This window comes from Aspergillus fijiensis (genome assembly GCF_003184825.1).
Source record: "Aspergillus fijiensis CBS 313.89 unplaced genomic scaffold BO72scaffold_37, whole genome shotgun sequence".
NCBI lineage: Eukaryota > Fungi > Ascomycota > Eurotiomycetes > Eurotiales > Aspergillaceae > Aspergillus > Aspergillus fijiensis.
Window position 1 is genome coordinate 284 of NW_024469013.1, and position 26,276 is coordinate 26,559.

At 54.5% G+C, this 26,276-nt stretch overlaps 9 protein-coding genes across 9 annotated transcripts; 3 read left to right on the plus strand and 6 right to left on the minus strand.

Moving 5' to 3' along the window:
* Positions 1-244: 244 nt before the first annotated feature.
* On the minus strand, positions 245-2,228 carry BO72DRAFT_460387 (uncharacterized protein; the record flags this gene model as incomplete). Its single annotated transcript, XM_040946466.1, has 3 exons — positions 245-258; positions 299-337; positions 779-2,228. 3 exons carry the CDS (start codon positions 2,226-2,228, stop codon positions 245-247), a joined length of 1,503 nt encoding a protein of 500 aa, XP_040799397.1.
* A 923-nt stretch (positions 2,229-3,151) lies between these two features.
* Positions 3,152-5,669, minus strand: BO72DRAFT_382289 (putative DNA helicase; the record flags this gene model as incomplete). Its single annotated transcript, XM_040941468.1, has 5 exons — positions 3,152-3,236; positions 3,303-3,363; positions 3,410-4,839; positions 4,924-4,956; positions 5,086-5,669. 5 exons carry the CDS (start codon positions 5,667-5,669, stop codon positions 3,152-3,154), a joined length of 2,193 nt encoding a protein of 730 aa, XP_040799398.1.
* A 748-nt stretch (positions 5,670-6,417) lies between these two features.
* On the minus strand, positions 6,418-9,974 carry BO72DRAFT_433054 (endonuclease III domain-containing protein; the record flags this gene model as incomplete). The annotated part of the gene is made up of 2 exons (XM_040943187.1): positions 6,418-8,098; positions 8,643-9,974. 2 exons carry the CDS (start codon positions 9,972-9,974, stop codon positions 6,602-6,604), a joined length of 2,829 nt encoding a protein of 942 aa, XP_040799399.1. The 3' UTR covers positions 6,418-6,601.
* A 243-nt stretch (positions 9,975-10,217) lies between these two features.
* pex4 (putative ubiquitin conjugating enzyme (UbcJ)) lies at positions 10,218-11,446 on the plus strand. The gene is made up of 2 exons (XM_040945100.1): positions 10,218-10,657; positions 10,764-11,446. Exons 1-2 carry the CDS (start codon positions 10,501-10,503, stop codon positions 11,084-11,086), a joined length of 480 nt encoding a protein of 159 aa, XP_040799400.1. The 5' UTR covers positions 10,218-10,500; the 3' UTR covers positions 11,087-11,446.
* Positions 11,447-11,500: 54 nt separating this feature from the next.
* On the minus strand, positions 11,501-13,551 carry BO72DRAFT_169451 (putative GPI anchored cell wall protein (Dan4)). The gene has a single exon (XM_040939359.1). It carries the CDS (start codon positions 13,153-13,155, stop codon positions 11,914-11,916), a length of 1,242 nt encoding a protein of 413 aa, XP_040799401.1. The 5' UTR covers positions 13,156-13,551; the 3' UTR covers positions 11,501-11,913.
* A 1,934-nt stretch (positions 13,552-15,485) lies between these two features.
* BO72DRAFT_382399 (YbhB/YbcL family Raf kinase inhibitor-like protein) lies at positions 15,486-16,097 on the minus strand (the record flags this gene model as incomplete). Its single annotated transcript, XM_040941474.1, has 1 exon — positions 15,486-16,097. One exon carries the CDS (start codon positions 16,095-16,097, stop codon positions 15,486-15,488), a length of 612 nt encoding a protein of 203 aa, XP_040799402.1.
* A 1,239-nt stretch (positions 16,098-17,336) lies between these two features.
* Positions 17,337-18,140, minus strand: BO72DRAFT_169761 (uncharacterized protein). The gene is made up of 2 exons (XM_040939361.1): positions 17,964-18,140; positions 17,337-17,725 (listed from the first exon to the last, which is right to left on the minus strand). The coding sequence occupies exons 1-2, from the start codon at positions 18,025-18,027 to the stop codon at positions 17,502-17,504; spliced, it is 288 nt and encodes a 95-aa protein (XP_040799403.1). The 5' UTR covers positions 18,028-18,140; the 3' UTR covers positions 17,337-17,501.
* Positions 18,141-19,668: 1,528 nt separating this feature from the next.
* gel1 (1,3-beta-glucanosyltransferase gel1) lies at positions 19,669-21,509 on the plus strand. The gene is made up of 2 exons (XM_040939360.1): positions 19,669-20,513; positions 20,585-21,509. The coding sequence occupies exons 1-2, from the start codon at positions 19,917-19,919 to the stop codon at positions 21,359-21,361; spliced, it is 1,374 nt and encodes a 457-aa protein (XP_040799404.1). The 5' UTR covers positions 19,669-19,916; the 3' UTR covers positions 21,362-21,509.
* A 1,305-nt stretch (positions 21,510-22,814) lies between these two features.
* BO72DRAFT_170449 (putative cellobiose dehydrogenase) lies at positions 22,815-26,034 on the plus strand. The gene is made up of 2 exons (XM_040939364.1): positions 22,815-25,096; positions 25,154-26,034. The coding sequence occupies exons 1-2, from the start codon at positions 22,919-22,921 to the stop codon at positions 25,715-25,717; spliced, it is 2,742 nt and encodes a 913-aa protein (XP_040799405.1). The 5' UTR covers positions 22,815-22,918; the 3' UTR covers positions 25,718-26,034.
* The last annotated feature ends 242 nt before the right edge of the window (positions 26,035-26,276 follow it).

Genomic DNA, 26,276 nt, shown 5'->3' on the forward strand with positions numbered 1-26,276 from the left:
AGCAGTTCTGTAGGGAACGGATCAGGGCGAGATCTATATAAGGGCTTTGTGGAAAGAGCTTTGATGTCCATGTGGGCTTTGTTACTTACGGATAAACAGGAAGTCGCCCTTCCGGTGAAGGAATCTACGGATGATCTGTGCGATGTTGAATGATCGATGTGCTAAGCTTTGATGTGGGGATGAATGTACAAAGAATTCATTGCAAAGGGGTCATACAATATGCTCCAGAGACAAAGGCCTTCAATTACTTGGACACATCTGGTACAGGGACAAGATAGACAGACGTCTGTTAACTTACTTGGTATCCTGTTTTTGGCTTGGGTTGCGCTGGCAAGTGCTAAGTTGCGTACCAACAGAAGCACTGAGCAAGCTTCTTAAGTTCTACCTTTCTGAGCTCAACTATCTTACTTCCAAATTGAGTCCGTTCAATATATCAATAAAGTATATACACTAAAGCTAACTAGGTAATAAGTAATCCTGTCATGAACTTTTCCAAATCATCCTGTGATCTGTCAAGTCAGAATCCGGCTATATACAGTAAAACATGCATAACAAGTCGTTAAGAGGAGAATCCACCACAATCAGATCATCCCACCCAGCTCCATTCGGCGACCCGGCGACCATCGCGACGAAATCACCTCCGGTGCAGGTTTCACCGGCAGCGGTTTATTGCCCGACAGCTCGTTGCGTTCCCACTCCGAGTCGCTTTCCCCCGGCACACCGACTGTCTCCGGCCGAGAAGATTCGCTCGACGACAACCCGCCACCTGGCCGCATACGTCGGAAATCCTGCAGATCAGAGATGGGGATCGGGTAAATCGGCCCCATGCCCAACCCCATCGAATCACGCGCCATCTGCGTCAGCTGCTCCATATCCTCGCGAAGGCCGGCGACCTGCTGCTCGAGGCTACGTCGTGCGGTCTGTTCGCGCCGCAGCAGCATGACCAAGGCACTGTACTGTTCGACTGAGATGGTGCTGTGGTCGGTCAGGGATGTCGAGGAGGGGGCTTGTAAGGTACGTGAGCGGTGGAGTTGATTCGGACGAAGGGTGCTTGTGCTGGAGGGGCGGTCTGGGAGGAGTGTGTCTTGAGTAGGGATGGGCGGAGGCATCTTGTTCGGCCCCGATGATTGTTTGCGACGATGTCGCTTGACAGGTGATGCAGCCTGCCTTGATTCGGCGGGACTTTCACTGCGGTCGGTCTGCAGACGAGCAATGGCGAACTCGAGGTCGATCATCTTGACTTCCAGGATGTTGAGCCGCTGCTCCAGCGTGATGTGCTCGTCCTGTTGCATTGAAGTGACGAGGGTGCCGACATTAGTCGGAATCGGATCCTCGGGCTCGGGCTCGGGCTCATCTTCCGCCTCTGGTTCCACGGCGGCCTCCTCGGGCTCAGCGCCTTCAGGCTCTGCTGGTTCCTCCATCAGAACCAAAGTCTCGGTGGGCAGCGCCGGCGCACTGGCGACTGTAGTTCGAGTTGGTGGACGGTCGACCTCCGAGGGTGCGCCATAGGCGGTAGACGCGGCGCAAGACTCCAGACTGCGTCGACGCCATTGAATAGGCGACATGAGATGGTGGTGTTCCTGCGCCAGACCGCGCAGGGCGGCAGCACTCCGCGACCGGCGCTTTAGCTGCTGGCGCTCCCGGCGACGGCAGACATCAAGAGGATCGCTGTTAGCATGAGGACTATTGTCGCGCTTGCTCACAGGACGGCCCTGAACGGCGGCTTCGAGCGCACCGCGGGATCCATCATCTGACAGGATCAGACTGGGAAGCGTGGCCCGACGCCGTCGTGGATGCGAGTCCAGCTTCTGCAGAGCTTCCGCGAATGAGGTGACCGTGCCATTGGAGGGCGTAAACAGGGGAGGGGAGTGTTGATGTTGTTGTCGAGATCCGAAGGTTAGAGCTTGTGACGGCAAGCATCGTTCCATAGTCGGACTAGTGCTACCTCCCCGTGGTGGCGGAGACACGCTTTCATCCCCGCGCGTCTTGCGGGTGAAGATCTTGCGCATGACGGTCTTCAACGTGCTGCCAGTGCGTCGATGGGTACTGGAACCGCGCACAACCACGGTCGGGGGCTCGGCAGGGACAGGAACAGCTCCCTGGCGGGAAGGGCCGCGCAACGTGCTGGACAAGAGTGATGTCTCGGCGGGGCGCGCGCGACGAGTGCTGACGATGAGTTGTTTCGAACTCATCGGAGGTAGGGCCGTGTCATCCCAAGTGTCGGCCATGGCGGACTCTGGCGATGGGGAGCTCCGATGCGAACTCAAATTGGACATCTAGAAGAGAACATAAGATGCACGGGCACGTGGGAATGTCGGGATGTCGGAATTGCCGCGTGGGATGATGAAGAAAAATGATCGATCAGACGGAAAAGACACGATCGGGTATATAGTCACAGACCGGACACGGCCGCGGGGGAGAGCGCCACCGTCAGCAGGGAGAAGCAGGAGATCCGGCCGAAACGCTCAGATCATGGTGAGACGAAGGAGCGACGCGAGATAAAGTCTGTTTGTAGAGAGTGAAAGACTATCAAGTGGGGGAAACAGTATGGGAATGAGAGACAGTGGATCGAACCAAACATCAAACTACAGGAGGGGGGAAAGAGAGACTGAAGGGAGAGAAAGTGGACGCAAAGAAGAAAGAAGGAAGAGAAGGCGGAGGAAGAGGAGGAGGTGGTGGTGGTGGTGCAGGCAGAAGAGGAGCAGAGAAGCAAGCATGTGCCCAAGTGGGCCTTTTTTTACGTTTCAGGGGGGGTATTTTTAGTATCCAACCTGACAAGATTGAAGACTAAACACAAGGCTCTGTATTGTGGACGCAGAGAAGATGCACAGAAGAGCATGATGAGGTGAAGAAGGATCAGCAGGATCGGATCGCGACCGATTCATCGTCCTCGGCTCGTGCCAACACAACCGAAGATGAAACCGTCAGACTTTAGTTGTTGTTGGTCGATTGATTAATGGTGGGTGAATTGAGGAATCGATTCTCAAATGATGGATGCCAAGCGGGCGTGCTCTGACCACTTTTGCTGTCACTCGAGCCGAATTGGTGAATTTAGTCTGTTTCAGCCGAGTGGAGCTGCTGCACAAGGCCGAATTACGGAGGATTATGCAGTTGCAGTGTTTTTATGACTTCGTCTTTGGCGGGCGGCCTCTCACAAGAACGTCCCTGCATCGGGATAGCGCAGATCAGCCTGTTCTTCTAGAAACTCCATCCAGCGCTTCAAAAACCCGTTTCCTCTATAATGCAGTTGGGGTCTGTCAGCAATCACGGCGAAATCCAACAACCGCCCCCAAATGACTTACTGGCTGATCGTCTCCGAATCACCGCAGATGCATAAGTGTCGCTTCGGCCGCGTCATGGCCACTGGAACGCTCTAGTCAGTGCTGACCTTCGCCAATTAATCTAGAACTTATCTTACCATTCAGCCGACGCTTCTCGGCCAGAAATCCAACTTCACGGGCCTCGTTACTGCGCACCAGGCTGACCACTACTGCCTCCTTTTCGCGCCCCTGGAAGCCGTCGACGCTGCCCAATTCCAGGTCGGGATATTTCTCGCGGAGCATCTGCGACAACACTGCGAGCTGTCCGTTGTACGGGGTAATTACTGCAATATCGTTCGGTTGCACCCCAGCCGCCACCAGGGCATCGACATGCTGCCCTACCACCAATGCCTCCATCGAATTACTCTTGCTTTCCCCCAATAGTTTCTCTGACTTACCTAGCCCCGATTCCTCCGCCGTCTCAGGGAAGTCCCCGCCCTGGGTGTCCCAGAAGACCAGGGGTGCTATCGTATCGTCCGTCGTCTGTACTTCGTATGGCAAGTCCGCCAACCGACGCGCCCGCACGGCGTCAGCTGCTATCAATTTCGACTCGTACAGCTCCTGCGAGGGGAATTGCATAATGGTTTCATGCATACGATACTGGGTGGTGAGCATGCGTTTGATCCCCGGTCCATGCGTGGCCAGTAACCGGTCAAACAGCGTAGTCTCCAACGAAACGTCGGGCAACAGATCCACCCCCGCCTCCGCACTGCTGGTTTTTGTCTGCTCGCGCGTTGATTTGACGGTGGGCGGCAGCTGCAGATGGTCACCGGCCAGGATGACCTTGGACGCCGGCAGCAGCGGGATCCAGCATTGGGGCTCCAGGGCCTGGCTGGCCTCGTCGATCACGACCACATCGAATTTTTGCCCGCGCAACTGATGCCCGCCCGCCCCATGCAACGTCGCCAGCACGACGCTGCTTTCGCGCACCAAGTCCACCACGCATTTCGTTTCCCGCTCGCGGTACTCTCGCCGCAACTCCTTCAAATCGTCGTAGATGGCGCGCCGCTCCCGTCCCGTCCGCGTCTTGCGGATGCTGGCCTGTTTCTGGTCGATCTCGCGGCGCACATCCCGCACAATCCCGGCCGCCTCGGATGTCTGCGTCAACACCTCGAGCGAGTGATCCAGCACCGCCGGCAGCAGTCGCGCGGGGTGACCGATGCGCACCACGGGGATCTTCTTGGGGACCAGTCGCTCGACGATGTTATCCACCGAGATGTTCGAGGGCCCGCAGACCAAGACGCGCTGTTTCCGCTGCACCAGCTGCACGATCAACTCGATCAGGGTATGCGTCTTTCCCGTGCCCGGCGGACCGTGGATGAGGGCGATATCGCGCGACGCCAGCGCGAACCGGATCGCCTCTTTCTGGGAGTCGTTGAGCGTAGGATCGGTAAACTCCATGTCCTTGCATACATCGTAGTCGGGTGTGAGGGGGGTGGTATGTCCGAACGCGACGCGCATGAAGTGAGTATGATCGGATTCCTGCATTTTGGCCATGCGATCCATCGTCTGGTTCATCCTGCATCATCACCATCGCCGTCATCGCGTCAGCATTTCTCCCTTCCCTCAAACCAACCAGAATCACCCGAGGAGATCTCCTTACCTTCGAAACGTGACATCATTCGCCAGCTTCACACTACCCCCCGCATAAAACTCACCAGTCAGCCAGCCATCCCGTCCCATAATTCTCATCATCTTCACCTCTCCCTCCCACCACCCAAACACAAAAACACACAAACAAAGAAAGAAAGGGGAAAAAACATACAACCAAACCCTCTTCCCCCACAACTCCTCCACTCCCTCATCCTCCTCCTTCTTTCCCCCGGCCGACGCAGCAGCCCCCTGCTGGCCAAACGCAACCCAAACCGCCCCCTCCCCAACCCTGGTGACCACCCCCTCCGGCGCCTTACTGCCACCACCACCACCATCTTTCTTCCCCTTCTTCGCCCCCGCCGACGACGAAGAATTACTAATCTCCAAACACCTCACCACATCCCCGACCCGGATGCCATGCGCAGGGAGCCGTAACCGCCCATCATCCTTCCCATTATTCCCGCCCTGGCTGTTGCCATCGCCTCCTCCCTTAGAGCTGTTAGAGGACGTAGTCGCCGCATCCGGCACAAACTCCCCAACCAACCGCCCGCCCAACCCCGTGCGCGTCTGCGTGAGCACCAGGCCCGTGAGCGCGTGGCCCGTGGCCTGGAGGGTGCGGCGCGTGGCGGGGCTGGCGGCGACGGAGGCGGCGGAGAGGGTGGAGGAGGCGATCTCGAGGCTGTGTTCGGTTTTGAGGTGGTGGAGCTGGGTGGTTGCGAAGGCGGGGATGGGGATCGGCGATGATTGGGGTTTCATTTTGGAGAAGGGGATAGATACAGTTTGCGTTTGTCTGAGAGGGTTGAGAGGTGGTGGTGGTGAGCTGAGCTGAGCTGAGCTGAGCTAAGATGGGTCAGTGTGTGGTTGTTTGCTGTGGTGGGGGTAGGTAGGCGTGCGCACTGCGGCTTTTGTGGTGAGGGGTGGTAAATTTCTTGGTTTTTCTTGGGCGGGAGGAAGAGATTGTGGTTTTGTTTCGGATGCGATGGGCTCGATTCGGAGCAAGGTGTGTTGCGGTGGCTTGCTGATCACGGTGGTGAGTGAATCTGGGGAATTGGGTCAGGAAAGTGGAGGAAGTGCGTGCTGCAGGATTGAAGAATGATGCAGTGCAAAACTGAGCTGCCAGATCGGGCTGCGGGCTGCGGGCTGCGGGGAAAGGCCGCGTGAGGGGAGCGATTAGTCATCAACTCCCTCGGACAGCTGTCGTAGTGGGATAGTGGGGGGTGAAGTAGGGGAGGGAAGGCTGGATTCAGTCGCTTCATTTGTGGGTGTTTGCGTCTTTGTATTCAGTGAGGATCCTTCTATGAGAGCTCTAGGCGTAGGAGTTGCTTTGTTGACACTTTTTGGACCAGGGTAGTGGTAGTATGGCATTAGTATGGCCGTATATCTTAACCACCTCAGCCATGGGCAATCTAAGGGACCACTCAATCCTATTCTGGATGTGGTCTAGGCATCAATGACGCCACGAGGAATCGCAAATTAAAATCTATTTGCTGGTTGCAAAGAAAGCCTTTTTTTCATTTGTTATTATAAACAATTACCTTCGGTTACAGACAACCTCCACTTATTAACTAGAGTAGATATTCCGAAGTGCTGAATAATGAACGGCCACCCTCCCTCCACGTTCCAACAAGGAAAAAGAAAATAGACACAGAGAAAAGTAAGATCAAGTCATATCCACTGAAGACACATTGTCAATGCGCATGCTGTGAGTTCTTCGGACCACTGAAGGGCGCCACTCCGCGAGCCCGCTGATATACGATCTCCCCCAGCATCCGCACTTCCATGTCCTTTGCCAGTTCGTGGTTCTCGGAGAGATACAAACGGTAGTCGCGCAGTCCTCGAAGTTCGAGCATCCCCTCTAGCAGCTTCTTCAGGTAACGGCGCCGGGGCTCACCGGAAACCATCCCTTTCCAGCCCATATCCACAATAGTCAATGACAGGTTCGGGATCTTGAAGTGCTCGCGGATGAAGCGGCGCAGCACCGACCACCAGAGCAGAGTCGATTCGTTGGAGCGGGGCCCTGTGCGGGGAGTATCACGGTAGTGGGACGGAAACTTGAGAATCAGGTGCCGCATGAGCTCCGTGGTTGAGGTCGGGAGCTTGTTAAGGAACTGCAGCATGAACTCCGGGTCTTCATCCAGGAATGCGAATTTGTTACGGGAGTAGAATATCTGGCGGGCGTCCCGATAGAAGTCTCGGCTGACAAGGAAGTAGTTGAGCGGGCTCTCAAGGCAGCTGCAGGAGGTCGAAAAAGCTGTGTGACGGCCACGGCAGAAACAAATTGCCCCAACAGGAGAGCAGGTCAGGCAGCAATTCATCGAAAGAAAGCTGCTGGGTCGCATGGCTTTCTTGCGATCCTGGAGCGAGATGACACCTCTCAGGCTCTCCACCTTTGGGAGGAATGGGTCTGGATGGTCCACCAGGAGCAGCTCCAGAATCATGAACTGTATCTCCCGGGGAAGACGAAAGTACGGAAACTGAGGCTTGACTGCCAAAGTATTCGTCACCCTCAAGGCAGCACGGCGAATCACCTTCTGAGTGTGTTCCTCATAATTGTGACCAAAGTGGAACGCGCACTGGAGCAGAACTGGGAATGGATTCATCTCACGCATGAGTCTCTGGGCGACCTCCAGTTCGCGCACCTTGCATGTCATACTAAAATACTTTAGGCCGTGCATTTTAGAATGAGCCAGCAGGCAGAAGCTGATCCAAATTCGTAGAGACGTCCTGTGGACTCCACCGGCCAGCTTGAGGTAGCGGTGTTCTTTCGGGCTCAGGTCCAAGTGCAAGTAACGCAGACGGTGGAGTCCCCATTCAAACGAGGACTCAAAGGAATTGTAGTCAGTTCTGCTGGAGAGGGGTGCGTTAAACCGATTGTGGGAGAAGAAAACTGCGCCCGCTTCTTCACGAGTAGCACGAGAGATACTGAAGAGCTCGATAGGCAGTTTCGGGTGATTGCAGTCGCGCTCTATCCAGATCCCTGGACTTGGAGCAATATAATGACGATGATCCCCTTTCAGACAGGTGCCACCATTGTGCTTTCTGCGTACAGCCTCGTATCGGAAGTTTATGACACAGTTCCGCAGCAGTCCAGCATACTCGAGGATCCTGACGCGAGCCACATACGGGAGATCCATGAACGTGATGCGTGGTTTCTGAACGACCACCTCACTTTGAGCAGCCTGTTTCTCGGGATCGTTCGCAGAAAGCATCCATCCACGTTCAAGGAAAGTGAAGAAGGCATCCTCAAAGGTTGGGAGAACCGCGGCCGGAACATCGATCGAAGCTACTCAGAACCAGACGGTTAGTAGTCTTTTAGCTTGGTAGATAAGGGGAGACATGGAGGCATCAACGGACCCATGATTTCCATCAGTCGAGATGAAGTGCGTCCCAGATACTGCCAGGCAGGACTGAAACTACTTGAGGAAGCCCATATGAGATGGAGTGTGAAGGGCGAGGGAAATTGGGTGGTGGAGGACGAAGTATGGAGGAGGCAGAGATGTGGTGTAGAGAAAGCGAAAGAACGGACGCGAAGAGGAAACACGGTAAGTCACGTCAAATCCTCCTACTGCGTGACAGAGTCAACAGAGACAGCAATGGGGAGATGTCGGACTTGATGGGCAAAACAACAGAACAACAGAACAGTCCAAACAGTCCAAACGTGAAACCTCTCAACAACGACGAGTGAAGAAGGTGAAAAGGGAAAGGCCCGCATTCAATCCATCACTCCACCTCAACCTTCACCTTTGGACTTCCCCCGCTATCGTCACTAATGAACTGCTGCGGGGCAACACCACTTTCCGCCTTGTATACTATCGTCTTCTTTACTTTGGAAGCCATTCCTCGAATCTCGCTCTTGCACAACTTCGTCCCTGCAAGGTCACAGTCGCCGCACCGCCGGCCGATAGGTAAGCAGACCGTCTGCCCCAGTCCAACCAGCAACTTGTTAATCTCATGCCATTTGTCCTTTGGCAGCCACGATTCCAGGGCCTTACGAGTCTCCTCCGGAGTCTTCGTCTTGTGCCATCCCCAGAGGTTGGTGATACGGTGCACGTGAACGTCAACGCCAATGCCTTCGTGCTTGCCCCAAGCAGCACTCATACACAGGAATGCCATCTTCGGCCCGACCCCCGGCAAGCTCATCAACTCAGTCGGCGTCGACGGGATATCGGAGTCATACTGATCGCGGATAATGAGGGCAGCGGCTTTGATATACTTGGTTTTGTTGTTATGGAAGCCCACGGTGCGAATCAGCTCGTTCAACCGTTCCGGCGATACGGCCAAGATATTCTCCAGGTTCAGAGTGCTGTCCTGCATAGGCTCTAGTGCCTTGCTATCATAGTTGTCGTCGTTGGGCTCGGCCTTGATGGCAACTGGAGGTCCATCCCCAAGCTCTGTGTGCAATCGTTGCATGGCCACGGCCGTCACCGTATCCTTGGTCTGCGACGACAGCATCAGAGCAATGAGGGTCTGGAAGCGGCGATCTCGGGGCGACGACGCACGCCAATAGAGCTCAGCACAGCCCATAGTGTCGACTGGGGCGGTCGGATTGTCCTCGCGCATCTTCTTCACGGTGGTATAGATGGTCTCCCAGTTGGACGGAGGCTCTACCGTATAGGTGCCATCCTCGACCTTGACCTTCCGGGCAGGCACGCGGCGGGATCTGGCCGCAGGCTTCTCGAAGACCTCCTCTTTGACAGTGGTTTCAACTTTGAGAGATGTCTGGGTAGCATTTGCAGGCGTTCGCGCAGTACGATTCCGCGAGCCGCGGGCTGAAGGGGCGCTCAATGCGCTCTTCCGCCGCTTGGCAGGGGGCTCCAAGATATCCTCGATATCGACAGTTGGGACCGATGACAGCGACGACGTGTCATCATCATCGCTCACTGCCTCCGCAGACGCAGGCACAGATGCAGATGCAGACGCAGATGCATTGGAGCCACCGTTGAAGGCGAAACTGCGCAGGACACTGGCATGAGCCGATGAGCTGCGTGTTTGCCGACGGCCAGGGGGCGACAGGGCCTGAACGACTCTGGCCGTCTCCTTGGCTGTGCGAGAGGTGCGCATGGATGTAAAGCTGCTGGTTATCAAGATGAAAGATGAAAGATGGATGTCGTTTTCGATTTCACATGAAAAGACGGTGGCTAAGCATCAATAAAATTTGTTAGGGCCCCATCAGTCCAAGGAATGCGCAGTCCAGACCACGGGAAGAAGACTGGCACCCGGCGCTACTGAATGGGGAAGACCCACGACTTGAGCCTCGGTATTTTCTTTCCGCTTCAACTCCATTTGAGTGCAGTGCCAGCCACCCGCTGTGTCACATCCTGGAGGAATGTGTCTGTTGGTGAGGGACTGTTTTTGAGAGACACGCAGCGATCGCAAAGACTTGTTTTCCCTTTCAAAGAACACGGTCAATTTCACACGTCCTCCTCCACACGCACCAAGGGCAAACCCCTCGCTCAGTCAGCGACGCTCAGTCAGCGACGCCGAGCATTCCACCGCATTCCAGCCACTCACCACTCGCCAACCACGCCAGCCAGCAGCCAGCAGCAGCAGCAGCAGCAGCTCGTTCTGCACATGAGAAGCTGAGACAATGGCAACGCACAACACCACCCAGCGTCTCCTCCGGGAACTGAAGGACTACACCAACAACCCCAATGAAGCTCTTCTGCATCTCGGGCCCATCGAAGAGGATGATCTCCTCCACTGGGAAGCCGTCCTGAAAGGTGTGAAGGGCACTCCATACGAAGGTAAGCAAACCCTCATTCCTCCCTCTCCCCCGCGCCCCTCCGCACTGCCGACAGCCCTCACTCAGCTCTCCCCCACAACCTTTACACAATCTAAGATTCTCAATAGGCGGCCTCTGGTCCCTCCACATCACCATTCCCCCATCCTACCCGCTTACCCCGCCCACCATCCGCTTCACCACCCGCATCAGCCACCCCAACATCTCCTTCACCACCGGCGAGATCTGCCTCACCCTCCTGACGACCGAGCACTGGAGCCCCGTCTACACCCTCTCCTCGACCCTCACCGCCATCCACCAGCTGCTGACGGATCCGCGCCCGGAATCGCCGCTTAACGTCGACGTCGCCGCCCTGCTGCGCGACGGCGATATCCCCGCGTGGGAGAGTGTGGTGCGGTTCTGGACGGAGGAGGAGCGGTGGGTGCCGAAATAGACAATATACCGCGTGGACTGAGGGAGGTCGTTTGGGGTATATACTCGTTGGTCAGGAGGTGAGAGGCTAGGTTGAAGGATCGCACCATGCAAACCGAGATGCGGCGCGTCTTTATGGATCATCAAACCGTGTCCGTTCCGGGTGAGGGGACACAAAGAGATAAGAGGGAGGGGATTATCACCATGTCTATACCTACATCTACACCTATCTATACTGTTGTTTATTATTGGGTAGGTTTGTACAGAGCTAGCTACGAAGGTATCTAGCTAGCCTACCCATCACGTGCAAAGTGACAGCAAGCAAGTAGGGCAAGTCATGTCACCAGATTAGAGCCATGTTGTTACGTTCAGAATACCCATTTTCATGACCTAAGCACTACAATTATCCATAGCCTGAAACAACTGAGAGAACGAAACAGTCTCAAATTATGTCCGAATGATCCGTGATCCAGGAGTCACCTTTGCAACCCCCAAGGGTGAATGATCAAAGACAACCTGTCTAAAGTATGCACATGCTTTGAACAACATCCATCCATCCATCCCCTCTACCCTCCTCTTCTCCCCAACCCAGGTGTAAAAACAGAAATCAGAATGCGCTAAAGGAGAGACAAGATGTGGGAATACGCCGAGCTAAATGAACAAGTAATGTATGCTTTGCCAGATTCACGTGTGTTTTGTTTTGCATCAAAAGGATCGTAACATGGTGAGAGGTATCATGGGGGCAGCTGAAAAGCTAGCAGGAAACAAAAAAAACGCCGGAAAATGCATTTGCTGGGAGGAGAAAAACAAGTATTCGGATGATGTGGGGGAGGTGGTTTGCTTTTGTCTTTACAGAGCCATAGCCACCACGGCCGCTCCACCGACCATCACGAACAGCTCCCGACCTAGACCGTGCGCGGTCGCGGCACCGTTGTCGGTCTGCAGACTTGGGGATCCGCGGGTGCCGGTGGCGACCTCGTGGGCAGTCTCGGTCGGGTGGATGACGGTGATGGCGGTGACGGTGCTCTGCTGGCCGTTGGGCAGCGTGGTGGTCATCTTGTAGGTGGAGGTGTAGGGGGTGGTCTTGGCGCTGGTGGTGGAGCTGTCGTCTGTGGTTTGGGAGTCCTTGGTTGAAGTAGTGGAGGTGGAGGTGGTGGTCTCGAGGGTGGTGGAGGTCGAGGTCGAGGTCGAGGTGGCGGATGTGGATCTTGATGAAGTGGAGGACGAGGAGGAGGTCGAGGAGGTGGATGTTGTTGAGGTGGTGGAGGTCGTGTGAGCTGCGGTAGTATGTGAGCTGGATGAAGTGGTACTAGTGGTAGTGGAAGTAGCAGAGGTAGAGGTAGTAGTAGTAGTAGTGGCCGCGACGGTGGGGATCGTGGTACTAGCTGCGGTGGTGTGAGAAGAGGACGAGGACGAAGATGTAGACGAAGTGGACGAAGAAGTAGAAGTAGTAGAGGTCGACGTCGCCGTGGAAGACGACGAGGAGGAGGAAGAGGTCGACGAGGTGGTCGCCGTAGAGGCAGAAGAGGAAGAAGAAGACGTGGACGGAGACGAGGAGCTAGACTCACTGCTACTAGAGCTCGACTCACTGCTGCTAGAGCTGGACTCACTGCTGCTAGAGCTAGTCGTAGGTCTCGCAGCGGTCGTGCGGGCAGCAGTGGTCGTAGGAGCGGCGGTAGTTTCCGCAGCAGTAGTGGTGGGCTGTTGTTGCGCACTGCTGGTGGAACTCTCAGCCTGCGAAGCGGTGGTTGCTGCCGCGGCGGCAGAAGTGGTCGCTGCCGGCTCCGAGGCCTGGCTCGTCGTCTCTACCGCAGCCGTCGAGTTGCCATCCGCTCGCTTGACCAGGTTCAAGTGGTCCGCCAACGACGAATCATCCTGCTGGAGAGCTGCGGCAGCTTCCTCGTCAGACTGGAAGATGCCGTGGCTGAACCTCTGGAACAGATGCAGAGCCTTGTGGAGGGAGGTCTCTTCGATGCTGTCGGCGACCGACGGGGCGTCGGATTCGGACTGATCGGCGGCCGGGGCTGCAATCGCAGATAAGGCGATTAGGGATAGGAGAAGCAGTTGGAGCAGGCGAGTTGACAACGCCATGGCGCCTCAGTTGGATATTTCAACGTCTTTATTGATCGAGTGGGATGTTTTTGAAGTTGAAGTGGAAGAAACGAAGGTTCAGGGGATCGAAGCGAGAGAAAAAGTGTGTCGTTCACTTGGTTGGAGTTCCCAAAAGGGTAATACTCGGAGGTCGATGAAGAGGGGAAGGAGACGGAAGCGGAAGAGAGAGGCCAGGCAGGTTGATAAGTATGAGTAGGTGTACTGGGCTGAGTACAGTACGCTGCGTGTAGTGCGTCCTGCAACAGTGGGCTGGCAATAATTGATTATAGTAACGGTTGGCAGGTGATTGATTAACTGCAAGCCACCCGAGATGAGAGTGAAACAAATGGCCGACAAGGCTTGTTCTGCTGCGCCGCCAGTGAATAAATAGTAGCAGACAAAAGAGAGAAAGAGAAGAAAAAAAAAAGAACCTCGATCGCCAGGCAGGCTAGAAAGAGCAGGAAAAAAAAGAATACGTACTAATGAAAAAAACAAGGCAGGTCTAGCTCGGACTTGCGGAGCCAGTGAGTGAGTGGATCAACGAGTGGAAAGACGCTAGAAGATCGAATTACAAGATGGTGCCTTATTTTTTTTGTTATCATCATAGAAAGAAAGGATGAAGCAAACAACATTCAGGAAGCAAAGGCATTATAACAAGAGGGACTGATAGAGAAAGGAACAAGGTTACCCAAATGCATCTTGCACCATGGTTCTACCCAGGTGCGGCGATGCATAGCCTATCCCCTCCGGTCGCGATAAAATGCCCTTAAAAAAGCAACAAAAGTATCCGGATGCAATCCGTGGGAGTAGTGACTTCTCGACCGATTGTACGAGGTCACCGTCAGCCGCGAACACGGGCAATTGGGCCAATGCACACACCAGCTCGCCTGGATTTCCTAACCCAACCCACCTATTACCTACACAGAGGGTGTAAGACGGCAGCCATGCATCTTTGGCTTTGGTTGCGTGTCTCACAATCTGTGTGTATACCACCTCGGACAGACACTGATTGGCAGGCAGACTGTTTTGATGATTGGTGTCATGGTGTCATTGCGAACAGTCGGCATTGAATTTAACCTCACTGGCTTGAAAAGGGAAGAATGTTTCAGTTGTTGCGGCCAGTAAGGCTGGAGCGGACGATCCCGACCGCTGAGACAAATCCGAAGAACTCCAGGTCGATAAGCAGAATAATGACAACACCATGAGATCAGTCGTGTTGCGTTTACGGTTTTACCCCACCTTACTCTTCGCAACCGAGCAGTCTTCTCCGTCAAGACCTCGGAGTTGACCACATGAGATTTCTACCGAGGACAAAGAATTGAGCTCTGGGGCAAAGTATTCAGTATGGATTTTTTTTTCTCTTTCAGCACAGGAGTCTTTGTGCTGGGTCTATCAGGCACCAGGGGGAAAAGGAAGCCCGAACTGGGCCACTTGGTCCGTTCCTCTGCCACCGTTCGCGGACTATCGGCACTACCATCCAGGTGGCCAATTTGCCAAGGAGGTGTTCCTGACCATCTCTGGTACCTGTCGATTGCTATCCACTTACATCACCAATTGATCCCTTTCTTTGAGTTTCATCAAGAATCATTCACCCTGTGATCAAATTGATTTTTTTGAGGCATCATTTGATGCCTCTTCACCTTGCAGTGTCGACAGACCGGCTGTCATTGTTACAGCTTCCCGAGCGCCGAAACCCCCCTCCGCATCCGTTGAAGGGCTAAAGGGGCTTAGCTCTTATTAGATTCGGCCCTAGTCCCAGAACGGCTAGCTAAGTTGGGTCAGATCTGCTATTCTGGGCAGCGTAAGCATCAGTGGCCATCTCTGATTGGCTCTCATCAGCGCAGTGAGGCTGACCCTTACCGGGACTGGACTAGCGCCCCCTATCCTTGTGCTAATCTTGGAGACAGCCAGGCAGTCATTTTGCCTCTTCTACCAGACACAATACGAACACTGCAGAAGTTTGTTTTCGACCAAACGGTCAAGAATGAAGCCAAAGTCGGGTCGTTCGGCCAATAGTCCATACTATAATTATCGGACAATTCGAAGCTAGCCGGCCCTAGTCGACGCAGAAAGAATGCCGACTTTCGACGATGACGTCCACGACTACTCCATGTAAGACATGAAAGTGAAGATCAGAGCGAAGCCCATCGAGTGAACTGTGGTCGTACCACTTTCTTGATTGCAGGTGCTCCCAATGCCTGTCTCCGGGTGTTACAAATGATTGCGGGTGTATCCATGAAAACACAACAACGACGATGACGATGAACGACTCAAAGCACACTGTGCAACACAACAACGGATAACGATCTCCATCCGATTCGGATCATGCTTCAAGCTCTCTGAGACAATGCCATCCAAGCGCCCCATCCCGCCACCTTCCCCTCGATCGCGCGCATGATTTCCTCAATCTTCGCCGGCGAACTGAGACCCTGCTGGTCCACGGTCTCGTTCAGTGCCACCAGCTCGAAGAAGTACCGATGCGGCCCTTGGCCCCGGGGCGCCAGCGGGGCGAAATACACGCCATTCCCTCCATTCTGGCCGTACTTGAATCCACCCCGCAGCATGAACGGCTCGGTCTGCGACTGGTCGAGGAAGAAATCCGGGTTCTGCACCCCGGTTGTCGCGCGATGGATCCCATAGAACAGGCCGTGGATGACGGCTTCAGCGGTCGGGGAGTCAGGGTCCTCGCAGAGGAGGATATACTCTTGGACGGCCGTGCCGGATGGATAGGGCCAGGACAGGGCGGGGAAGTTGCCTGCGCCCTCGCGTGTGTGGTCGATGTCAAGGTAGGAGCCGGTGGGGCCGAACTCGGGTGATTCGAGGAGGATGGAGGGCCACGGGTGGTTGGTGAAGGCTGGCTGGCTGATGAAGAGTTTGGACCATTGACACCAAACGGTGCTGAGGAGGGTGATCCAGATGAGGGGGTAGGTGGTGTAATGCATCTGGTGTGCTGTCAGTGTCTGCAGTACATGCTGGGTGCTTGGGTGCTTGGAGGCCACTCACACTTGCTTGCTCGTTTGAGCTGGTATGAGCTGGTACAAGCTAAGGGGATGACGAGAAAGAATGATCGAAATTATGTGGTTGCGAGGTGAGGATACTGTTGTTGCTCTTCTGGACGCTCTCTTGGAGGAGGTTGTCGGGCTTCGGTGGCCATATGGACATTCTCCTGCCTCTTGAACCTCAGGTGCAGTGAGTCCTCGGGGAAGGAGCCAGCCGCCACGTATTGAGAGTTGGAAGAGCAAGCACCGAGCCTGCATCTTCCAAGCGAGGTGAGTACTATGCTGGTCCTACCTGCTAGATCATGGTGCAGCTGCCCCGACAATGGCAAGATGCCTTTGCCATGACAGTCGGTGTTGAGCAGCTCAGGGGACCGCCAACAACAGCCAGTGCATTACATCCTTCATTTTCCTCTGGGTGTTCTTTGCAGGCAAGCAAGCGAGGATAAGTATCCCTTATGAACAAAGTAGTACTGCGAGTAAGTCGCTTCACTTGATCACAAGACTGTCATGTTGACTGCAAGAGCTGAGGAAAGTGCAGGACAAACCCTCCAGCCATTGGCCGACATAGTATATATAGATGCCTACCCGAGCACTACATAGCATATTAGGCTGCCATCAACAGCATTCCCTAGAACAATTCCGCCCCCTTTCCGCTCGCGAGTCAAATAAACTATCAGTATAGTTCACATCTTTCACACGGCGACTTGGCAAACCCACGCTCCTCGGCTGTCGAGCTCTATCCCAGCTTGGCGACCGTCTGCGCCTCAATGGATTCACAGCATGCTCGTAGCGCATGTCTTGGCCCATTGGCAATACTTCAGAGTGTCAAGGACCAGGTAAGTCCCGTCCGCGGGCTCCGAGCATGATGGATTGATTCCATGTGGTCCGAGGCAGCATACGCTCGCTCCACTCCTGATTCATTTGTGGGCGACTGGTCGTCATGAGGGACTTCAGATGCTCCAGAGGACCCTGGGATTAATGTCGTGAGGTATACAATCCCATACATTCCATATATCATTCCCTAATAATCCACCAAATTCTCAACCTTCCCTCCTATCTAGCTATCTAGATATAAATTCCTCCTTCGCACGTCAACAGAAGTAAACCTCACCTTCACCTACCCTCCACAATCCCATAAGTCAGCACAACCAAACCCAAGAAGCAGAAACATGCTGCCTAAATCTCCCTCGGCCCCCCAAGACCTCCGTATTTCATCAAATGGCAACCCACCCCGCCGAGACGGTCTCGACCGACTAGCCGAGTCCCGCCGCGCTCGTTAAATCTCCGGCCAAGGATTCCGCATATGAGTTTTGACGCGAGCTATCCACCCCCCGTGGGAGATGTCGCTCAGTGAGCGGTACTCAACCTCCTGAGTTCTTGGGTTGGTTTTTGTGGACAACTTTGTTCTCCTGTTTTGTCTTGTTTTGTTGGTATGCGGTCTTGGATTTGACGGTCGGTCGGGCTGGGCTCGGTTAAGGGGATTAGATAGATGGATAGACAGGTACGGTTACCGGTCGCGGGGAGGGGGGGAATTGGGTCTAGAGCGAGAGTTGGTGGGACCGTGCTTCGATCTGTGCGTTGACGTCAGTGTTAGGGTTTTCGTGTTTGGTTTGGGGATGGAGGGGATAGCATGGGTTTTATGTTCCCTGGGTGATGAGGGATTGGAAGTGTAAAGTTTAGTATTTATGGTTGTGGATGCGATTATCTGAGATTGTTTTTGTTTGTGGGCTGGGTTGGATCGGGTTGAAGAGTTGAGGGAATAGAGAAAGTACCACTCCCGACCGGGCTCGGAGGGAGGGAATATCCTACACATAGGCAGAGTATTCCGTTCGGCAGTTATGAGTACGAGTAAGTTATGTTGAAGTTTGCACATTGTCAGTTGAAGTATAGAAAAGATATCTTATCTTGACGCACGCGTTCTGCTCCTGTGATTTACTTTCCTCCTCTAAGTGCATCATCAAAGGATCGAGTGATAATGATCCCTTCCGGACCTACAGACATACAGATGTTAATTGTGGCACAAGAAGAATCACTGATCTCATCCTCTACCAGTCCAAAGAGCGAAAGGGAGATCAAACTTGGCTCTTCTTCATACGTAAATGCAGGGAAATGAGTCGGTTGGCTAAAATTAGCGAGGGGACCGCCTAAAATTAGCGGAGGGTGGGTTGAGTGGATGGGGGAAGGAAGGGAATCTTGGGTGTTGTGTTGGCATGTCTCAGCTGCTGCTTCTTGGCTGGGTAACCATACCTGCTTTCCATCCAACGAATGGCACAGGCAAAACCTTGGGGGCTCTGAGACAGGATACAGAGTCGTCGTAACCCCCCCCCCCCCAAAGCCTATTCTTCTGGGCGTTTGCTCGGCCATCAACGGAGGGAGGTATTTGGAGACACCACAAGGGAAAAGAGAAGGGGGAGGTCAGACATGCTGAGGAAGGAACCAGTCCTCGAGTCAAACCAGCTCGGAGATGATCTGCTTTGGCACGGCAGGGAAACGGGATGGCTGCATCGATCGGTACCCTGAAGTGCTTGAGAGAGGGGAGGGGATCTTCCCCTTCTTATACGTTAACATGATTACACATAGTATGTTTGGAGAGGCTGAATTGTTTGATCTGGTCGTTAGTGCTTAGTCGACAGTTGAGTACTGAGTAACCTATTTTGCAGGGTGTGGAAGTACAGTACATACTGTGTACAGTACAGTGCAATATGTCAAGCCACTTCCAGTGAGCAGCACCCAGGCAGGGGTCTCACTTCGTTTTCTTTCCCGCCCAGGGACTGGATTTGTGGCTGGACCCACTGGGGGCCCCTCCTTCTTTCCTTGGCCCGGCCGGGGTTCAGGGCTTTTCAGGGCTCCTCAGGGCTCCTCAGGGCTCCATCTCCACTCCATCCATTCTTTGCGCCCTTCCCAGGTACAAGGATGTCATGGTCGACTTAATTGGTGATTGAAAAAGGCACAGCAGAGATAGAAATTCACCAGAAGGAAAACACCAATTCAATTCAATTGACTGTTCTTCAATATTCACCTTTTCACCAGAAAATAACAAACTGTTTACACACAATGGAATCCACTCTGCTGTCCTATGTATAGTCCAGTCCAGTCCAGTCCGTCCCTGGCTGGACCCTGATCCTGCAGTGCAGTGCAGTCCTGCGCTGGGGGCGATCTGACGATCGAGACAGCTGATAGGCATCCGGTAGACCCGCCCAGCAATTTCCCACACATACTGAAATCCCTTGGCTGCCTCATCCGGCAATCCAGGCAATGGAGACATTGTGTGACACGCGCTTCTTTGTGGCAACCTGGGTTATCCTTACTGTTTTGAATCTTTGTATGGGGCAGACGGCTCAGGGATGGAGTGGATGGCTGACACTGCCTGCCTTGGGCTGCCCAGTGTCTGCTCTTCAGTTACCCTTTAAGGGTCCTTCGACCCTGCACCACCACCACCACCCCCTTCCTTACTCTTTCGATTTCTCTCTCTTCTCTCCTCATCATCTTCTTCCCCTGCCTTGGGTTCTTTCCTCCACTATCCCTTCAATCGTTCGCTTTTTTTTTTTTTCCCTCTTTCTCTCCCCATTTCAAGTCACTCGTTCAATCTTATTGACCTCTTCTCGCCTGCTTTCGATAGCCGCCAATTCTTCCAAGCTCTACCCTCCCATCAACTATATCATACTGTTTTTACACAGCAGGTCTCCATTCGTTCCCGAGACTCACCCACCATCCGCCTTGTTTTCTCCCATCAAAGCACCTCAACTCACATAATCCATCAACATGAAGGGCTACGCTATCGCGACAGCCATCACTTTGGGCGCCTCCACCGCTTTGGCTGCTCCGAACCTCAAGGCCCGTGACGACGTGACTCCTATCACCGTCAAGGGTAATGCCTTCTTCAAGGGTGACGACCGTTTCTACATCCGTGGTGTCGACTACCAACCCGGTGGCTCGTCCAAGCTGGCCGATCCCATTGCCGATGCCGAAGGCTGCAAGCGCGACATCGCCAAGTTCACCGAGCTCGGCTTGAACACTATCCGTGTTTACTCCGTCGACAACTCCGCGGATCACGACGAGTGCATGAACGCTCTGGCAGATGCTGGCATCTACCTGGTTCTCGACGTCAACACCCCCAAGTACTCTCTCAACCGTGCCGACCCGAAGCCCTCCTACAACGATGTCTATCTCCAGTACATCTTCGCCACGGTCGACAAGTTCGCCAATTACAAGAACACCCTCGCCTTCTTCTCTGGAAACGAGGTCATCAACGACGGTCCCTCGTCGAGTGCTGCTCCCTATGTCAAGGCCGTCACGCGTGATCTTCGCCAGTACATCCGCAGCCGCAAGTACCGTGAGATCCCTGTCGGATACTCTGCTGTATGTAGTCACGTCATATCACAAGGAAAGGAAAAAGCACGGAAAGTCTAACCTGGAATTTGTCTCTCTAGGCCGATATCGACACGAACCGTCTCCAGATGGCCCAGTACATGAACTGCGGTAGCGACGATGAGCGCAGCGACTTCTTCGCCTTCAACGACTACTCTTGGTGCGACCCGTCTTCCTTCACCACCTCCGGCTGGGACCAGAAGGTCAAGAACTTCACTGGATACGGTCTTCCTCTCTTCCTGTCCGAGTACGGCTGCAACACCAACACCCGCAAGTTCGAAGAGGTCAGCTCCCTGTACAGCACCGACATGACCGGCGTCTACTCCGGTGGTCTCGTCTACGAGTACTCGGAGGAGCCCAGCAACTACGGTCTCGTCCAGATCAAGGACGGCAAGGTCAGCACCTTGGATGACTACGATGCTCTCAAGTCTGCTCTGGCCAAGACCAAGAGCCCCACTGGCGACGGTGGCTACAACAAGACTGGAGGCGCCAACCCGTGCCCTGCGAAGGATTCTCCCAACTGGGATGTTGAGAACGACTCTCTTCCTGCCATTCCCGAGCCCGCTAAGAAGTACATGACCGAGGGTGCCGGCAAGGGTGTTGGATTCTCGGGCTCTGGTAGCATGAACGCTGGAACTGCTTCTACCAGCACCGCCACGCCTGGATCTGGCTCTGCCTCCTCGAGCAGTGGCTCTAGCTCTTCCGGCAGCGGGACTTCGACCAGCTCTCCAGGTGCTGCTGCTGGCCTGCACGTGCCCCACCTGACCATGACCCCTGTTCTTGTGGGCCTGGTCACTGTCATGTCAACCTTGTTCGGAGCTGGCATGGTTCTTGTTTAAATAGTTCATCTACCAGTGCATGTTTGCTCATGCTTGTCAATTCTCACCGAAAACCCTTTTCTTCTTCCGACGGACCTTTTCCTCTTTTTTTTTTCTTCTTGTTTTTTTGTCTTCTTTAAAGTCAATATGCAGCCAGATTGGTCGAAGCACTGTATTTGACGATAGCCGATAGCCGATTGCTAGCAGGGCAGATGGCGGATGTGGGTTGCCAACGAAGTGATATTGAAGGCAGCTGTACAGTTGTTTGGTACCTACATTTTTAGCGCACGTCTCTCTGCATGTAGAGTAGTAATGAAATGATTTATCAAGGAAATTGCCCCGCTCAATTGAAGAAAAAAGAAAAATTGATGAGTATGACCCTATCGCCGGTTGGTCGGCTCAGCTGCCTGGTGGTGGGACCCGCCCGGAGGCCGACCGAGGTTTCCCCTCCCGAGTCGCTGCGGACTAGAGTAATTTCCAGACTCCTCTCTCCGTCTTCCACCATCCATCTTCTCTGACACTTTGTTTGTCTCAGGATTCCGCAGAACGCTTCACTTACGATATCATCCCGGCGGCCAGAGCCAGCATGTTGATTCTCAAAACCGAACAAAGTATCAGGTATGTTTGAATCTTGTCCATTTTCCGATTCAGGTGTTTGCAATCGCCTTGCTAAACAGACAAACCACCCCCCTAGGCACCAACGACTGGAGTTGTGAATACTCCAAGCCTCTACGGCGATAAGACAGCTCTTGGCATCATCACTATACCTGTCCGATATCATGATTTGGTAGGAACCGCCTGTCGACAACGGGGGCTGTCTTCCACCCACTGGGGACCTTCATTATTCATCCGACGCCCAGGGAGGCCAATAGGCGACGCGGGTTTTGTGATCAATCCACTCCGGCGCGAACTCCTGCCAGGAATCTGTTTGATATAGATGAGCTTGGCTCTTCCAAGGCACAGGGGTGCTATAACGCTCAAACCACCGATGTCTGCTCGTGAAACACATGCCGACTAGGGATGCTTGGCATGTCCCACTCCACGCCGCTCTCCGAGAAACGCCCAGGGCCCGCCGGATATTGCTTATTTTGCTTCGAAGCCACTCACAGCCTGGGTTCTAGACGGCCACATCGCTGGAAGGGAGCAGACTAGACGCCTTCGAGGTGGGCATGCGTGTCCACAATCAATATCTTCAATGCATTAGTCTTATCCTCTGACCTCCCTTCAATCACCGTTACGCCTCCGCTTTCCTCACACGATGGCCGGCCTGTCCCCACGTCGGCCTCGCGGAGGATTCTATATGAATGCCGTGGTCCGCCTCGAATTGGACTTCCACCGGCTTTCAAAAGTTTCAATCCATTCTCTCTCATTCTTTTCGGTCCTTCTTTTGTTTTTTCTTTCTTTTTTTTTCTGGCAATCTCTTTTTTGCCGCCACTCTTTTCCGGGTTGCTGCTGGGCCAGCTTTCCCCCTCAAGGTTTCTATCTCATTCTTCTCACCTTTGATTAGGTAACTTTCCGACCCTTTCTGGTCTATCGCATCTTTTGCTCGTTCTTCTCTTTCGAACAATTCGCTTCAAGATGCGTTCCTACATTCTTAGCGGCGCTGTGGCCCTGAGCTCCGCGCTCGGTGCCTCCGCCGCAGCCACCGCCACTTCCGCCTACAGTGATTCGCTTTCCGGCATGGACTTCCAGAGATGGTGCGATTCTGATACGGGCTTCTGTTTCGGTATTGCGCTGCCCGAGACCGTGGAGAAGAGCTTCATCGGTCAGCTGAGTGTGCCTCTCGACAGCTCTAAGGGATGGGGTGGTGTCAGTATGTCCGGTTCTATGACCAAGGCTCTCCTCATCGCAGCCTGGGCCAACGGCGATTCTGCTGTCGGAACTCTCCGCGAGACCAGTGCCTACTCTAGCCCCGAGGTTTACAGCGGTGATGCCAGCATTCTCGAAATCCCCGAGGGAACCTCCGTCAACAGCACTTTCCTCACCTATACCTTCCTGTGCGAGAACTGCATTCTCGGCGAGCCTACCACTTTCGGCGCCACCGAAGACACCTACTACTTCGGCTGGGGTCTCGCTACGACCAGCCCTACTACCCCCTCCTCCGATTCTTCTGCCATGCCTTTCCACGGAGCCGGCTACGGTGGCTTCGAAGTCTACCTGTCCAAGGCCAAGTCGTCTAGCTACGCCACCTGGGCTGCGAAGGCCGTCTCGAGCACATCTACTGCCTCTGCGTCCGCCTCGGTTACCAGCCCTTCTGCCAGTGCCTCGGCCAGTGTCGTCGCCACGGTCTCGAACACGACCTATGATTACATCGTTGTCGGAGGCGGTGCTGCCGGTATCGTTGCCGCTGAGCGTCTGGCCGAGACCAACAAGAAGGTTCTGCTGATCGAGCGTGGTGTGGCTCCGACCACGGAGCTGGGTGCGACCGATGCTCTTTCGTGGAACTCCTCGATGACTCCTTTCGATATCCCCGCCCTCGGCAGCTCCCTCACCTCCCTCAACTTGATGGGCGACTACCTCTGCGACGATACTGCGGGAATGGCCGGTTGTGTTCTCGGTGGTGGTACCATTGTCAACGCCGAATCCTTCATCCACCCCCAGGAGGCCGATTTCGACGACAAGTGGCCCACCGGCTGGAAGTGGAAGGACATTGAGGCGGCCGCTAATCGTCTCTACGCGCTCAACCCCGGAAGCACTCTTCCCTCTGCCGACGGCAAGCGGTACGACCAGGGCATGTACACTGTTCTGTCCGGCTTCCTGAAGGGTCTTGGATGGAAGTCTGTTGACTCCCAGAAGCAGCCCAACGAGAAGCACATGGTGTACAGTTACCCCTCGTGGGATGTGGGCAATGGTATCCGTGCTGGTCCCGTCCGCTCCTACCTCCCCTTGGTCCAGGACCTTGACAACTTCAGCCTTCGCACGAGCACCAAGGTCCGCCGTCTTGTACGCCGCAGCGCCCGCGTTACTGGTGTCGAGGTCGAGACCAGCTCTGGTGGCATCGAGATCATCAACCTGAATGCTGGTGGTAAGGTTGTCCTTGCTGCCGGTTCCATGTCTACTCCTCGCATCTTGTTCAACTCCGGTATTGGCCCCACTGAGCAGATCCAGACTGTCAAGAGCGGCAACACTGGCATCACCCTCCCTCCTTCCTCGGAGTGGATCAACCTGCCCGTTGGCCAGAACCTTCGTGACCACCCCATGTTCACCATCACCGTCAACACCAACAGCAACTTCACCCACTTCAACACCTCCAGTGTTGTTCCCGGCCCCAGCGCCGCCGTTCAGAAGCTTTTTGCTGAGGGCTCCGGTGTCCTCACCCAGGGTGGCCACCGTCTCCAGTTCTGGACCTCCAACGTTGGAACCGATGGCATTACTCGTTTCTACCAGGCTTCCTGCAGCACCAGCACGGACGGCGTTATCACCATGAAGCTGTACCTGACCCACGGTGCCACCTCGACCGGTGTCCTTGGCATTGACAGCTCCGGTACCACCACCCTCGAGACCGACCCCTGGTTGCAGACTGCCGCGGACAAGGAAGCTGTCACCCGCTTCTTCCAGAGCTTGATCGACGACATCAGCAACTCCACCTCCGGGTTCTCCATCTCCGGAACCTCGACTGCCTCCGGTATCCTTAACCTTATGACCAGCGGTGACCACTTTGTCGGCACTGCGAAGATCGGCACTGACGATGGACGTGTCAACAACGGCACTTCGGTCGTTGATCTCAACACCAAGGTGTACGGTACCGAGAACTTGGTAAGGATGCCCTTCTGGAATCGATGGCATCGCGCAGTGAGCTAACCATTTTCCTAGTATGTTGTTGATGCCAGTATCCACCCCGATCTGCCCACCGGTAACACCCAGGCGATCGTCATGATTGCCGCGGAGGCCGCTGTGGCCCGCATCATCGCCCAGGGCACGGACACCGTTAGCGCCGCCAGCTCGTCCATTGCTGTTTCTGCGGCTTCTACTGCTGCTGCCCATTATGCATCTGCTACCGAGTCCTCGGTTGCTGTCAGCATTGCGACGGCTACTCCCGAGACTACCGCTGCCAGCGTTGCCGCCGAGGCGACCGCCACTGCTACCTCCGAGTCCAGCTCTGCTTCTTCCAGCTCTGCCTCTGCCTCCGATGAGGATGAGGATGACGAGGACTTGCCCGACTGCGACGATGAGGACGATGAGGAGGAGGAGACCAACCCCGAGGACAGCTTCTCGGGCTCTGTCTCTGTGACGGCCCACAAGGCTGTCGCTACTCAGGCTGGCTCCGGTGCCTCGACCACCACCGTGTGGGTGACCTCGACTGCCTGGACTACGACGACCGAAGCCGTGGTTACCACCACCACTTCGACCGTCACTGTCTGGCCCACCTACGCCTAGATAGGTTTGGGGATGGACTCTCTTGTGCGAAGGTGGTTGTGGTTGTATGTATATAGCCCGACTTTACCTTTCGATTCTCTGTATTTAGACCGACCGAATTTACTATTAGTATATTTGTGATGCACGCAGCTGGTTACTTCAGAGTAGAAGTAGTCACAATTAAGCCATCCTGGTCATGGTTGTATTATGCGAGAAGGATTGATGAGAGCGAAAGGAAATGGGAAGGGGATGGGTGGCCTGGGGGAGGCCTGAGGAATGAAATTGAACGGGAGGCAGTCACATGTTTGGGCGGATTGACTGATTTGCTCGTCCTTACTTTTTCCGATCGGACGAAGATCAGCACTCTCGCACTCTCCCACACCACAAGATTGAGTCTGTGTCTCAAGCCACGGACTTCTGGTTCCAACCAGTCGGAGGGTCCCAATTTACTACGAGCTGAGCACGGAGCAGGTTCGATGAGGAGCCGATGATGCAAAAGCTCCGACCGGGGAGGACCGAAAGTGCGGCGTGGCCAAACAAGTTTGGAATGGGAAATAAGCAACAACCACTGCACCACTTC

What these genes read in the sequence shown, in the direction of transcription:
- BO72DRAFT_170449 (XM_040939364.1), top strand. Translation starts at nt 22,919, where the DNA reads ATGCGTTCCTACATTCTTAGCGGCGCTGTGGCCCTGAGCTCCGCGCTC. An exon ending in TGTACGGTACCGAGAACTTG is followed by an intron (nt 25,097 to 25,153) that starts GTAAGGATGCCC and finishes CCATTTTCCTAG; the next exon opens with TATGTTGTTGATGCCAGTAT.
- BO72DRAFT_169761 (XM_040939361.1), bottom strand. Translation starts at nt 18,027, where the DNA reads ATGTGCAAACTTCAACATAACTTACTCGTACTCATAACTGCCGAACGG. An exon ending in ACGGAATACTCTGCCTATGT is followed by an intron (nt 17,726 to 17,963) that starts GTAGGATATTCC and finishes GTCAACGCACAG; the next exon opens with ATCGAAGCACGGTCCCACCA.
- BO72DRAFT_169451 (XM_040939359.1), bottom strand. Translation starts at nt 13,155, where the DNA reads ATGGCGTTGTCAACTCGCCTGCTCCAACTGCTTCTCCTATCCCTAATC.
- pex4 (XM_040945100.1), top strand. Translation starts at nt 10,501, where the DNA reads ATGGCAACGCACAACACCACCCAGCGTCTCCTCCGGGAACTGAAGGAC. An exon ending in GAAGGGCACTCCATACGAAG is followed by an intron (nt 10,658 to 10,763) that starts GTAAGCAAACCC and finishes GATTCTCAATAG; the next exon opens with GCGGCCTCTGGTCCCTCCAC.
- gel1 (XM_040939360.1), top strand. Translation starts at nt 19,917, where the DNA reads ATGAAGGGCTACGCTATCGCGACAGCCATCACTTTGGGCGCCTCCACC. An exon ending in TCCCTGTCGGATACTCTGCT is followed by an intron (nt 20,514 to 20,584) that starts GTATGTAGTCAC and finishes TTGTCTCTCTAG; the next exon opens with GCCGATATCGACACGAACCG.